A 13,202-nucleotide genomic window follows, 5' to 3' on the forward strand; every position below is an offset into this window, starting at 1 on the left:
TGGAGGAAACGCATACAGCAGTGGGAAATCCCAATCCACCACGACAAGTCTCCTAGAGCTCCTCTTGGGGGAAATTCCATTGAGCAGTACTGATCGCACGTTCGGTTGATCCTGGTCGCGAAAAGATCCACTTGAGGGGTTCCCCAAAGGGTGAAGATCTCTAGAAGGACTTCCTGAGCTAGTTCCCACTCGCGGGACTCTGTGCTCAGGCTGCTCAGAGAGTCTGCCGCTGTGTTCTGCTCTCCGGCTAGGTGAACTGCTGACAGAGAGATTCCTTCTTGTATTGCCCAGTACCAGAGCTGCATTGCTTCCCTGCACAGTGAAAGTGATCCTATGCCTCCTCTCTTGTTGAGGTAGTACATGGCCACTGTTTTGTCCATCATTATCCGTACATTCTTTCCCTATACAGAGCCAGAGCTGCATTGCTTCCCTGCACAGTGAAAGTGATCCTATGACTCCTCTCTTGTTGAGGTAGTACATGGCCACTGTTTTGTCCGTCATTATCAGTACATTCTTTCCCTATACAGAGGGCAGAAAGGCTTTCAGAGCTAGTCTTATTGCCCTCAGCTCCAAAAGGTTGATATGCCGTTTGGACTCCGACAGAGACCAACAACCATTGATTGTAAGATCGTTGGTGGGGCTCCCCACCCGGTGAGTGAGGCGTCCGTCACTACTATTATCTCCGGCCATGGTTGCCAAAAAGATTCTCCTTGAGGCGGAGGTCAACCCAAATGGCAGAACTTGAAACTGATAGTGAGAATTTCCAATTGCGAACCTCGGGTACTTCCTGTGCTTGAGATGGATTGGCACATGAAAGTAAGCATCCTGAAGGTCCAATGACATCAACCAGTCTTGGAGTTAGAGAGCCTGAAGGATCTGAGAAAGGGTTATCATCTTGAACTTGTCCTTCCTGAGGAACTTGTTCAAGTTTAAGTCCAAAATGGGTATCAATCCTCTGTCCTTCTTTGGGATGAGAAAGTAAGGGGAGTACCAACCCTTGTTCCTCTCCGCTGCCGGTACATGTTCTATTGCACCTTTCTCTAGCAGGGTTAAAATCTCCTGCACCAGGAGTGGGTCTGGAATTTTGACAGAGCTGGTTCCCGGTGGATGGTCCCAAGGCCTTTGTTGAAAAGGAAGGCAGTAACCATGTGCCACTGCATCCATTGCCCAATCGTCTGAACTAATGCCCCGCCATTCGTTCATATACTGAGTGATCCTGCCTCCCACCGGGGTCTTGGGGGTTAAGGCCTCAGAGTAGCTTTGCAGCAGCTACAGCAGTGTCTAGGGGGGCAGTTGCCACTTCTGGGGCTGATTTAGCACCTTTTCCTCTTCCACCACAAATGATTGTTGACTTTTCTGACTGGCCTGTCCTTTTCCTTTCCCAAATGAGGAACAAAGGCGAAAAGGGCGACTCCTCTGGGAAGATGAGACTGAGTAGGAGTGTTGCTGAGTTTTTTTTTATAGAGGCATTAAGAGATTTAGCAGCTGCTTTTGAGGTCTGCACCTTTTCTAAACTTTCATCTGCCTTGCTGCCAAAAAACCTCAAGCCGTCAAAAGGCATATTGAGCAATCTGGATTGCACATCTGGTGCAAAACCCGATTTCTCAGCCATGCAAATATGCGCAGGACTGTGCTAGACACCATGGACCTGCTTATGCTATGAACAGTGTCCAGCCCTGATTGGAGGCATTCCCCCATAGCCTCCTTTCCATCTCTGACAATTGCGAGAAAACCTTCCCGTTCCTCGCCTCAGGGATGTGTTCAGCCGCTGCCGTCATACAATCCCACAGGGTGTATGTGAACCTTGCAAGAGTGCAAGTAACATTTGTGGATTTTAAGGCCATACTGCCTGAAGAAAAAGCTCTCTGACCCTGGCATCAATCCTCTTGTCATCCCTATCGGGGGGGTCGAAGGGTAGGCTGATTGTCTCGAAGATGTGGCCTCCTGCACCACTAAACTCTCAGGCGAGGGATATTTTGACAGATATTCAGGGTCAGTTGAGGAAGGCCTATACTTCCCCACAAACTTCTTATTTATGGCTAAGCCAGAATCTGGGGTCTTCCATGTGGCCATTACTCTTTTTTGTAATTTCCTATGAAAAGGGAGGACATGTCCTTTTTAAGGCCTTTGTTGAGGATGTCTGTCTGCAGGGTCGGGTCTATCAAAATCTACCCCAGGGGAGGTATCCAGGCCACTGGCCATCTGAAGGCATTCATATAAATCTGCCATTTTAGAATGAGGGTCTACTAATTCCTCTGGGACATCCCTAGTCCCAAATTCTACTCCAGCTGAAGTAACATCCTCCTCAGAGGATTGTTCCTAAAAAATGGAAGACATGGATCTGAAAAAATCCTGTCTAGGCTGTGGCTGGAACACTTTTTCGACCGGCATTGCTCTTGGCTTCGTCAAGGGTGTCGATTTTGGCACCAGAAATAGTGATGGCCTCCATAATAGCGTTGAAGTCATCGACGCCTGCTTCGATAATGTCAAAGGAGGCTTCAATGCCGTCGAGGGAGGGGTCAACGTCATCTTCGAGGTCGGCTTCGAGAGCGCCTTCAAAGGGTGCGTCGAAGTAGCCTTTGACATGGATTTCGATTGCGGGTGGGTTCCCGACACCATCTTGCCCAATGTTACTTCTGATATATGCATCGGTAGGTCTGATTTTTTACCAGGTGTCAGGGAAATATCCTCTGATGACACCCTTGACGATTTATCATCAGATCTCACGCGTCTGGTCTTTGACCTCCCTCTGTCACTTTTGGAGTAAGTAGCGGCCTGGTCTCCACACGTTTTTTTTAGGGGGTCTGAGCTGCATTCTCAAACATTTTTAACATGGATGTTCGGAATCCCATTTCTCAGGGGAATCATGTTTGGAAGGATAGGGGAAGAAGGAAAGAAGACGATTTTCAGAAGCTCTCAAGTCTCAATCGAAAGACTTTAAAGAAACTCCTATTGGGGTAAAACAGCACAGGGGAAACCCCAAACACACATGTTACCAAGACCACTCCAATTTCAAACTAATTTGGAATCTAAACATGGACCAAGCTCTCTAGATGAATGCACATTTTTAATCATTAGGCATGTTTATATCTAATTAATGAATTTGAATTGAATTTTCTATTATAAATCCCTCCTGATGAGCCAAAAGATTTGGTGAAACACATGTAGAGGGCACTACTATTTAAGAACAATTTTTGGAGGATCATTTTTGGAATAAAAAAGACTCATGATACAACAAACATGATTTTTGGAACATCATTTAACCTATAGTTAGCGTTAACTTTAGGTGCGCTAGAAGGTGACTTGAAAATTCTGTTCTTCATTAATTCTGCACCATGTGCTGAATAATTCAATGAAAACCTCATGCTTGTTACTACCTCAAATCCACCATCTCTATTCAGTTTCACTACCGCTGCTCCAGTATGCCTTTTCCCAGTTGTCTGCTCAATTTTTGAAGAACCCTCAATAAAAAAAGTCCCTCCTCCCGAGGGCATTTTCTCTAGCTTGGGCGTTTATGTCAATGTCCTAATGTTGTCTTCTGTTTAGGAACTGCTGTCATGACTTCTCCATTTGAAAGGGAGAATAAATACAATTCTGCATTACAATTTGGGATGCCCAACACAAGGGCAGTACTGATTGCCTTTTTTAATTCTTCAAACCCTTCAGTCATCTCATCTGTCCATGTTATTGTGCTCTTATCTGCCTGTGCTTCCTTGAGTCCCTTTACAAGTGTTTGAATGAATGCATGTGCTATAGTGGAAATTCCAGGCCTACAATAACTGCATAAGCCTAGAAATTGTTGCATTTTCCTGACTGTTTTAGGTGCTATGGTGTTCATGATTGCTTGTGCTCTTTCAGGTGTTACTTTTCTCCCTTTGTGAGAGATCAACTGTCCTATGTACAAGAATTGTTCTTGACAATGTTCTAATTTCTTTTTATCTACCTTGTATCATTACTCTGAGAGTATGGTCATACGTTTAACTGAGTCTTTTCTACATCTTTTTCTGTCTCTTTACACATCAAAATATCATTCACGTACTGAATTATTGTACTTTCGAGTTTGACATTACCCAAGTCCATCTGGAGGACCCCATTCAAGATCGAAAGGGACTCACAGTACCCCTGGAGAATATTTGTATGTTTCAGGCGAATATTTCTTTTCGAAAAGGAAGTAAAATCTTGTGAGTCTTCATGAAGGGGATACGAAAAAAGAATGCATTCTTCAAATTGACAACTTTGAACTATTTAGCTGTGAATGGGATGTTACACAGTATTGTCTCAGCTTTGATTATATTGTTTAGAGAGCGAAGATCCTGAATAAATCTCCACAACCCCCATGTTGAGTTCCTCACTCGGTACCCAGCCGTGTTACATGATGAATCTAATGGCACCAATATGCCTTGACTCATTAAAGCAGAAATGGTCTCAAGTATACCTACACCTGCTTCTCTGGACATGGGGCATTGCATTGCTTGTGGTAAAAGAGCTTCTGGTTTTAATTTAATTTTAACTGCACCTATCTCTTTTAATAGTTCCACATCATATGGGCTCTCTAAGTCTTCCTGAAAAAATGACTGTCTTATCTTTACCAATGCCATTCTCTGTGGTATTTCTATTTTCTTTACTTTAATCCAATAAGCAATATTTATAAAAAAAAACACAACTTTATTTTATTTGTTAAGTTGTCTTCTGTAGGACTAGCATTTTGTATTGTGCAATAGGCCAAGAAAATGCATAATTTGAGTTGGTGAGTGGAATTGGGGACATGCCTTTAGCCATTGATTGGGTCCGTTAGAGCAGGTTCAGGCCACGCGTTCTGCCATTTATCCCACATTCTGTAAAACATTTGAAGGATGCTTTATCATACTGCTTCTGTAATTTCCAAAGCATTTGTTCCAAAAAACAAAGTTGGTGCCATTTTAAATTAGATGCACTTTGCACAATACAGTGCCTACTCTCAATACTTAGATCGAATGTTATTTCTCTCCACTGTACCAGATTCCGCGCTCTGTCTGCAGTGAAAGCTGCTCCCCCGGATACCGGAAAGCCCCTATAGAGGGCAAGCCCATCTGTTGTTTTTACTGTGTGCGCTGCGCTGAAGGAGAGTTTTCAAACAGCACAGGTGAGTGGATCCTTTACTCATAATACTGTGCATGTGGAACCAGCACAAAGAGTAGCTGGGATGAAATGCCATCTGCAAATCTTACTCCACTGATGTTTTTCTTCATTTTCATACCATACACACTTTCTACAGAAGTGTTGTGTTCAAAACGTGGTGTCAGTAGTTACAACTGAGCTGAGAAATATAATCACTAACCTCCATATGGTGGAGAAATGCATACTTCTGCTCTGGGCAGTCCAGTCACAAACCAGGAGCTGAAGAATGGCCACATTTTGTATACAAACGTTCTGCGCAGCTTCAAATGTGCACAGGAGTAAATGTGAAACAGCGTATTCATGTTTCTTTTCTTTTAAGGACCAATTTTATGGATTTCTTTTGACTCGTATGACTTTTTCTACAATAAGAGGTAAGGATCAGAGAAATCTGGAAAGGCTGCTTAGGCCCAAAACTGCCTGGCATTGCTACAGTTTTGCTCAAACTAGGGGGCATCATATCAAAGCCAATTGGCATTTATTTCCTCTGTTCAATCAAACCTGGTGCAATGGTCTAGCAACCTACAAATTGTTGGGTAGGTGAAACTAAATATAAAGGGTCAGAGACACTGTTATGCTATGATCAGAAATCAACTCGTATGATAATTAATTTGGATACAAATAAATATACTCAATGAAAGGGACATTTGTTTGGAAAGCATTGTATCTGCAGAATTAATTTCCGATTCACTCTAGTCCAAGAACGCCCTTTAAGATTCCAGGTGACAGATTGACACCACTACAGCATGCAAAGAGAAGCTTTCTAAAGTTCGGAATGAATCCTTACCAAATCCTGGAGCCTGTTCAGCAGGTGGTCATCTGGGAAAGGGAGTATCACTGGAGGCAGAGTCTTGTGTTCTCAGTACCTGAAACCTCCATAGGGTTTAAGGCAGGATGGACGCTCTGGCAAAGGAAAGCTAATCTCCCCCCTCTTGTAATCTCTCAAAATGCATATTGATGCCCCACATTAATACCACATGGTGCAAGGTAATCTGTGAATTGATCTAAAAGAGGGTGCACAATCCCAAGCGTGAGATGTCCCTATTGGATCTTAGAAGAGGTCCTGTGTACCGCGAATTGCGTGTTTATTTTCAGCAACAATGGCGTGCTACCACTCCAACATTTTGGTTCTTTGTTAGAGCCGCTAACTGTCCAAAGCCTCATTAATAGGGATGCGGGAACCTGACCAGAGGAAGTTGACGCCTCCCTTACTGTCCCAAAGGACATAAAAGGAAATAGCTGAAAGAATTTTGGAACATGCCTGCAGCTATGACTTGAAGACCAGGAACAGACAAGCACCCCATAGGAGACATTGTTCCTAGATGTGCCTTAGTTCATTGTAGGCAAGAGGGAATAAGAAGAAGCCCGGGCAAGCCCTATATTGCTTTCTGGATGAGAAACCCTGCGTCCCGTGGTACACAGCATTATTTTTGGCATTATCTTTAAGTTGATCCCCAACATTAGGACCACATCTTCTTCAATGCAATTGAGCAGCCAGTTGAGACAATCAAACTTTACTGACTGAAAAACACCACTGCAGTGCCCAAATGCTACCAAGCCATTGAGCCAAACTTGTTGGCAAATACTGTTCATATAGAATATTGATGAACACCTTCAAACCCACAGAAAGTGCCCAGAGAACCATCTCCATATTGAAGCAGGCTTCTTGTTTAAGAAAAAAGTAAATGATTACACTCCATATTTGGGTCTGCTAGCTTTCAGGACAAGATAAGTCTCTTCATCTGGCCTGAAATGTATCACTGAAAAATGCACTTAATGTATAGAGATTAATATTTGGGATACAAGTGAACACAGGAAAGGGAGGGACATCTTTGTGTTGTATGCTGTGAACAAGGGAAATGCACATCTATCCATCTATATATATGAAATGCTTAGTGTTGCTTCTGTACTCAGCTGATGCAATTCATCAGTTTTAGGTTGCCCTCTGCTGTCCAAATGGCAAAGTACACCTCTCTGTGCCCTTCCACTTCAACAACAGCTCTCATTTTAAGAAACAGAATGAGCATGGTTCTACGCTGTCACCTTCACCTTCCACTATCTTAAACATTCAGAATAATTCTAAATTACTTCTTACTACCCCCACTTCTCTCCACACAGGGCACAGCAGTTGCAGTGTCAATGAACAGTTGATTACTTGCTCAACGCTGTAGGAAAATGCATCCTCACAAGCTAAAACTGAAAGTAGGTGCCGTAATTATGCTATTATGCAATCTTATGCCAATACGGGGACTCTGCAATGGAACAAGGATGACAATTACGCATCTAAAAAGACACATCATAGAGACCCGTGTAATCGGTGGAACTTAGATACTTCTTTCAAATTCAAAAGAAGACAGCTACCTATAGGTTTAGCCTTTTCAATGACCATTATTAAGTCACAGGGACCTACACCCCCTTCCTGGAAGTGATCAGTGGTAATTTCAATATTTAAGAAGGGGTACAGAAGTGACCCTATGAATTGTCGACCGATATTGACCGATAAGATCTGCTAGAATGATGTATGTTACTCCAGAAAAAGATAGTTGTATATAAAAACATTAACCGGTTTGATTTATGTATAACTATTCCATTTCAAAAGCATTTTACAGTGTGGCTATGTGTGTGTCTGAGCTACAGGTTTAGTATCCATTGATATAAGATACAGCTGCCCAGCAAACATTACCCTCAACAGAGATCTAGGGATGTGATAAGTATATCCATAGGGAAGAGTAGGTTGATTACAAATGTACTCAGGTGACACCCCAACACACCTTAACATTTTTGTTTTTTGTGTTGTGCCTCTTTTGGTTGCTGCTGCTCCTGTGACCACTTCCTACTTCCCTGTGTGATGACTCTCCCTAATTGCCTTTAAAACATGCCTAACTAGAATGTTCCTCACGTAGGCTGATGGAGACAAAGATTTCCTTCTTTTTGGTCATGTTAGGGCATGGAAAGGATAAAGTGCTATATCTTCTGCACAAAACATCCCAGAGAACCCTACTGACGTGTGTATCACCCCTTATACACCTCAGGCTATCCGCACCCTACCTTACACACCCAACCACTCAGAATGCATCCACCACCATCACAGATCTAACCCATACAAATTCATCAACATACCACTCACAACCATTCACCTGTCATGGGTTCTATCAAAGGACCACCAATGCTAAACTAAGGGCACTGACCATAATGGAGAGGAGGAAGCCCCCCCCCCACTAGGATCTAGATCCCTTTTGAAGTGACAGGATAGCTATCGGACACTCGCTCACAGCTTAGAGAATGTCTCCTCCCATCTGATAACAGTTTTCAATGTATGCTCTGCTACATAGGTTTAACTGGGTTCACTTGTTCAGCTTGTGGGGGCTCAAAGTGTGTGTTCCTCCCCAACTCACAAACACATATAGAACTCCCCCCTCACCCAGGTAAGGTGTTACCTTACTATGTACTCACTGCAACATGTTCATTATAGCATAGCATGCACAAAGGCATAGGGAAGGAAGAGAACAAACTAGAAAACGTTCATTGGAAGAGAGACAACATGCTTAACATAACACTTTCTCATTAGTTAGCATTGTATCCTTTGGTGTTTATCCATGTTCCGGAGTAAAAAATGGCTTACATTGTATAAAAGGAAACATTTATTTCACGTGTATAAAAGCCCAGAAACAAACTCTTGATTGTGACTCCTAGTGTTCCAAAAAATCAACCATCTTGTAGGTTACAAGTCATATTTCTTTATTCAAACCAATCAGCATTTATAATCGTGGGCTTCAAAGCATCTCTCCAATCAGCATAAATCACAATTCTATTTGAGAAAGACACATAGCTCTATCCATGCTTCAACACCAAAAAAGTTCATATATGCTTCTCGATTCAAAGTTCCATACTAAACCAAAAAGCATGCATCAGAAAAGCATCATGGAAATGAAATAAAAAAATGTGAAAACACATTATTTTAAAATATAGCACATTAAAGCAATACCCAAATGCGAGTAACTTATAAGATGCAGGCTCCGAAGAAACAAAGCATCCCCTGTATGCTGTCTAACAGGTCCTCTCAGCTTGTCTCATCTAACCAGCCGGCATTTATATATGTTCTAAATGGAAAACCCGGAATTATTAAACATACATGTCACTGGGATTGTGCAGAACTAAATATGTAAGCATGTTTGCATGCATGTATGTTTGAGTAAGCAATTTAGCTACGATGTGCTTTTCTATATAAGCGGTTACATAAGCTCATAAATGAAAAGTAACATCATAAAACACACCGCTCTACGAGGCTGCTTTGCAAATGTATAGCAAATACAGGTTAATAGAGGCTTCTAGCGCTCTGAGAGCTTCCTGCTTTTCAAAGCACTACATTAACTGTTTCAGTATAGATCGCTCTCCAAGTGTATAGCGCATCACTAGTCTCTAGGTGCTACATTCTAACACTACCTTCTACTAATAGGCCTTGTCTGGCCCATGCTAGATTACCTATGTGCTGCTTTCGAACCTGCAGGGCATAATTGTTGCCTGCACACATGAAACCTCTCACCCATCAAGCACTCTCTCCATCTCTCCTGCATTACACACAGTAGAAAGTGCTGATATCATCACCACATACAACCTTCATGCACTTTTCACACAGAAGCATGGCTTATGCCCATCTCCTATTAAAGGTGTATCAAAACATGTTAATACATTTTGAGGAGTACAGAATAGCCAAAGGCTCCTTGGGTAACATACACTGTGTAAGGAAACAGTGAAAGAGTCTTTTCAGAGAGCTGTCTGATCACACTCAACGCTGAACCAGCCTAAAAGCATTAGCTACATTTCAAAGTAGTCCAAACATTAATGAAAATGTGGACAAATGCATCCACTGTCAGATCTTTAGTGTACAAATCCTATCCAGAGAAAACAGACAGTGTGTGTTTCATCTGCCAATTCATTTCAGACATCTGCCCATCATCAGGGCAAACACAAATATAAACATGCTTGTAAATGAAAATTCATCAATGAAATAAATAACTGCACATTACACAGAAAAATACAACATATAAAGAAACCAGAAAGAAAACACTAGTTAGAAAAGATCATTCTACTACATCCTTTATTTTAACCCCTTTATTTACCTGCATCCAAATGTGTTTCACTGCATCTAAAGGGAAACATAAATAAAATGTCCTATTATTAAGAGTTTGTACTAATATATTACACAGCCACGGTAGTGGCTGTGTAGTTATGGTTAAGTTGCTGTTTCCCTAGGAAGAGCACTTTTTGGGCGGCTTATAACTCCTCTCCACTTGGACGAATCCTCACCAAACTTTGCAAAAAAATTATATGGGCCACTCTGAATTTCTTTGCAAAGTTTGGAGATATATAAGTTATAGGGGGGGTCTTTTTTTCCCATAGACTGAATGGGGGAAAACTTTGCACACGGCTACAGGCCAAACCGCTGGACGGATTTCAACCAAATTTGCGGGAGTTGCAGGGGCTTAGTTGCGAAAGCGTGCTTTTGTAAATTTTGTGACAATCCATCCAGTAGTTCCCTTAAAAACAATCAAAAAGTATGTCTCTACAAACTAGTGACATCTATGTCCACCCCGCGGTCACACTTCCCTGTTCGCTCCGTGGAGAAGATTGCAATTGGCTATTCCATGGCGTGCTGGTCATGACCATGTTGCGCTTTCACCGATTGGTTGTGGCACAGCGTGAAGTACGTCTTAATCGTTCGATACGTCCACCATGTTTACTTCATTTTCTGTTGAACGCGGACATCGCCGCTAATATACCTAAACAAAGAAGACACCAATCCACTTGTTACCCTTATGGAACACTGTTTCGAAGTGTGAGCGTTAATGAGACTTGGTAGTAGAAAGTGAAACATTGAAGTATTCTTGTTAGCACTGTCGTACGGTACAGTGAAACTTGCTACTCATTGTACGAAATGAATTTACTGCGTCCATTTTACAATACATAAACAACATTACTGCAGTTAGACTGGCGGGAATCTGAGGCAGCCACCTGCTCATGTGCTTATGTGTTACTATTAGAACCCTGATAAATATAGTGCAACATTTTTGTTAACGTTCTGTTATTATGTATTTACATTACTAAAAACCTATGGCATTCAGTTAAAAAATCTTTGTTAAAGGGACGTTATGGTTATGTTGCTCTCCCAAAAACCTGTAAAATTCACTACAATAAAAACTTTGTTGAGGGGACGTTATGGTCAAGTTGCCCTACGAAATACCTGGGCACTTCACTAAAAAAACAAAAATGTCCACCCCCCCATTATGGTTCAAATTAAAACTGAAAAACCCCTGAAATTCGCCAGACTGAGCCCCCATACTTGCCATCAACACTGTGCACTGCTAACATTTGTGATGTCATCTTTGATGTCCTGGGTGTTAGGCTTAGCAATGCACGTAGGTGGTGCGAGTTATGGTTGCTTAGCTTAGCATAATTGGGGAATGTGCAGTGTTTTTTGGTTTCAATGTGAAGTGTAACATCCCTTTAACACAGTTTTTTTACTGAATGGACATATACATGTTTGGAAGAGAACGAAAACAAAGGGGCTAAACATGTGATGTCATCAGTGATGTCATCAATGACATTTGTGATGCCATCGTTCATGTTCTGGGTGTTAGTGTTAGCAGTGCACAGTGGTGATGGCAGGTATGGTGGCTTAGTTTACCATAACTGGCGAATTTCAGGGGTTTTTCGGTTTTGATTTGAACTATAATGAGGAAGTGGAAACGTTTTTTTTTAGTGAAGTGCACAGGTTTTTGGTAGGGCAACTTAATCATAACGTCCCCTTAACAACCTTTTTTTTTAGTGAATTTTACAGGTTTTTGGGAGGGCAACTTAACCATAACGTTCCCTTAACAAAGTTTTTTTTGTAGTGAATTGTACAGGTTTTTGGAAGGGGAACTTAATCATAACATTGTGTTAATGAAGTTGATGTGCTGAATATACACTGTCATTATGTGATTTTGGGAGATATGTAGTGTAATGGACGTACTTGATATACATGTAACATACACCATACAGAACCTCTTCCCTATTGATATTAGAAAGGGACGGACTGAGCACTTGTTTGCGGATGGGGCGAATGGTACCCAAAGAGGCAGGGGGTATCTGAAAATGTACTATTCTCTTACACAAAAAAATGTTCAATGTAGAAAAATGGCACAAAGACATTATAAGTATTAATAAATAAATATGGAAACCTAAAAGTGTGAAATGGAAACGACGCATTAATAAATAACCATGTAGAATGAAATGGATGGTACCATAAAAAAGGATGCCTCCCTCGTAATTACTTCACAGAAACTCAGAAGCCTAGACTGACAGTGGACGCACGCAGTAGGACGAAAGGAAATAACATCAAAATAGTAAGTGAAGGTAATTTTTTATATGTGTGTGTACTTTTTTGGCATGTGGTGCAGAAATAATAATGCCTTTTTGTTGTTTTGACACAGAAATGACGAGTACTTTGGAGTGGTTGGAAGAGTACTTTCCGCATGGGGAAATGTTGGAAGATAGCGATAACAATGGTACACAGCACTCTGCGTATGCAAAGTAATGGCCAGTATTTTATGGACATTTAATAGATATATACTTATTTTTTTACAGACCAGGAAAGAAAAGAGGAAAGGGCAACAAACGACACAGAAGAAGACAGGCTGAAAAGGATTGAACTGAAAATGGAGACACTAAATGAGAATTAAATAAATTTAAGGGAATTTGTGGAGGACTGTGTGAGAGGAAAAGTACGTTACCACTGTCCCACCTGTACCTGCCCCCCTTGTCCATTCCCTAGTGAATCATCCCCAAACCTTCAAGTAGAAAATAGACGTTTTGATGAAACATCCATCCCTTCTTCCCCTCACAAATCTTCCCCTCATAACCAGCCCGTGTTGAATCCTAATTCCCTATATTTGTGTCAGTATCTGCTTCCCCCGGTATTTCTTTGGAATAAAGTGTGTGTGCGTGTTTGGAATGTTTATGTATAGTAGCTGTAGTTAAAGAGTTTGAGTAGTACATTTAAAAAAAAA

General features: G+C 41.5%; 1 protein-coding gene across 1 annotated transcript in view; it reads left to right on the forward strand.

Annotated features, from left to right (window-relative positions):
* LOC138510663 (vomeronasal type-2 receptor 26-like) overlaps positions 1 to 13,202 on the forward strand; it is a 155,282-nt gene that overhangs the window by 84,148 nt on the left and 57,932 nt on the right. Inside the window, exon 4 of the mRNA XM_069626446.1 lies at positions 4,999 to 5,122. Within this exon, the coding sequence (XP_069482547.1) occupies positions 4,999 to 5,122 (124 nt within the window). The remainder of the gene's footprint in view (positions 1 to 4,998; positions 5,123 to 13,202) is intronic.

Source organism: Ambystoma mexicanum, chromosome 6p, assembly GCF_040938575.1.
Source record: "Ambystoma mexicanum isolate Mex_15411 chromosome 6p, UKY_AmexF1_1, whole genome shotgun sequence".
Classification (NCBI taxonomy): Eukaryota; Metazoa; Chordata; class Amphibia; order Caudata; family Ambystomatidae; genus Ambystoma; species Ambystoma mexicanum.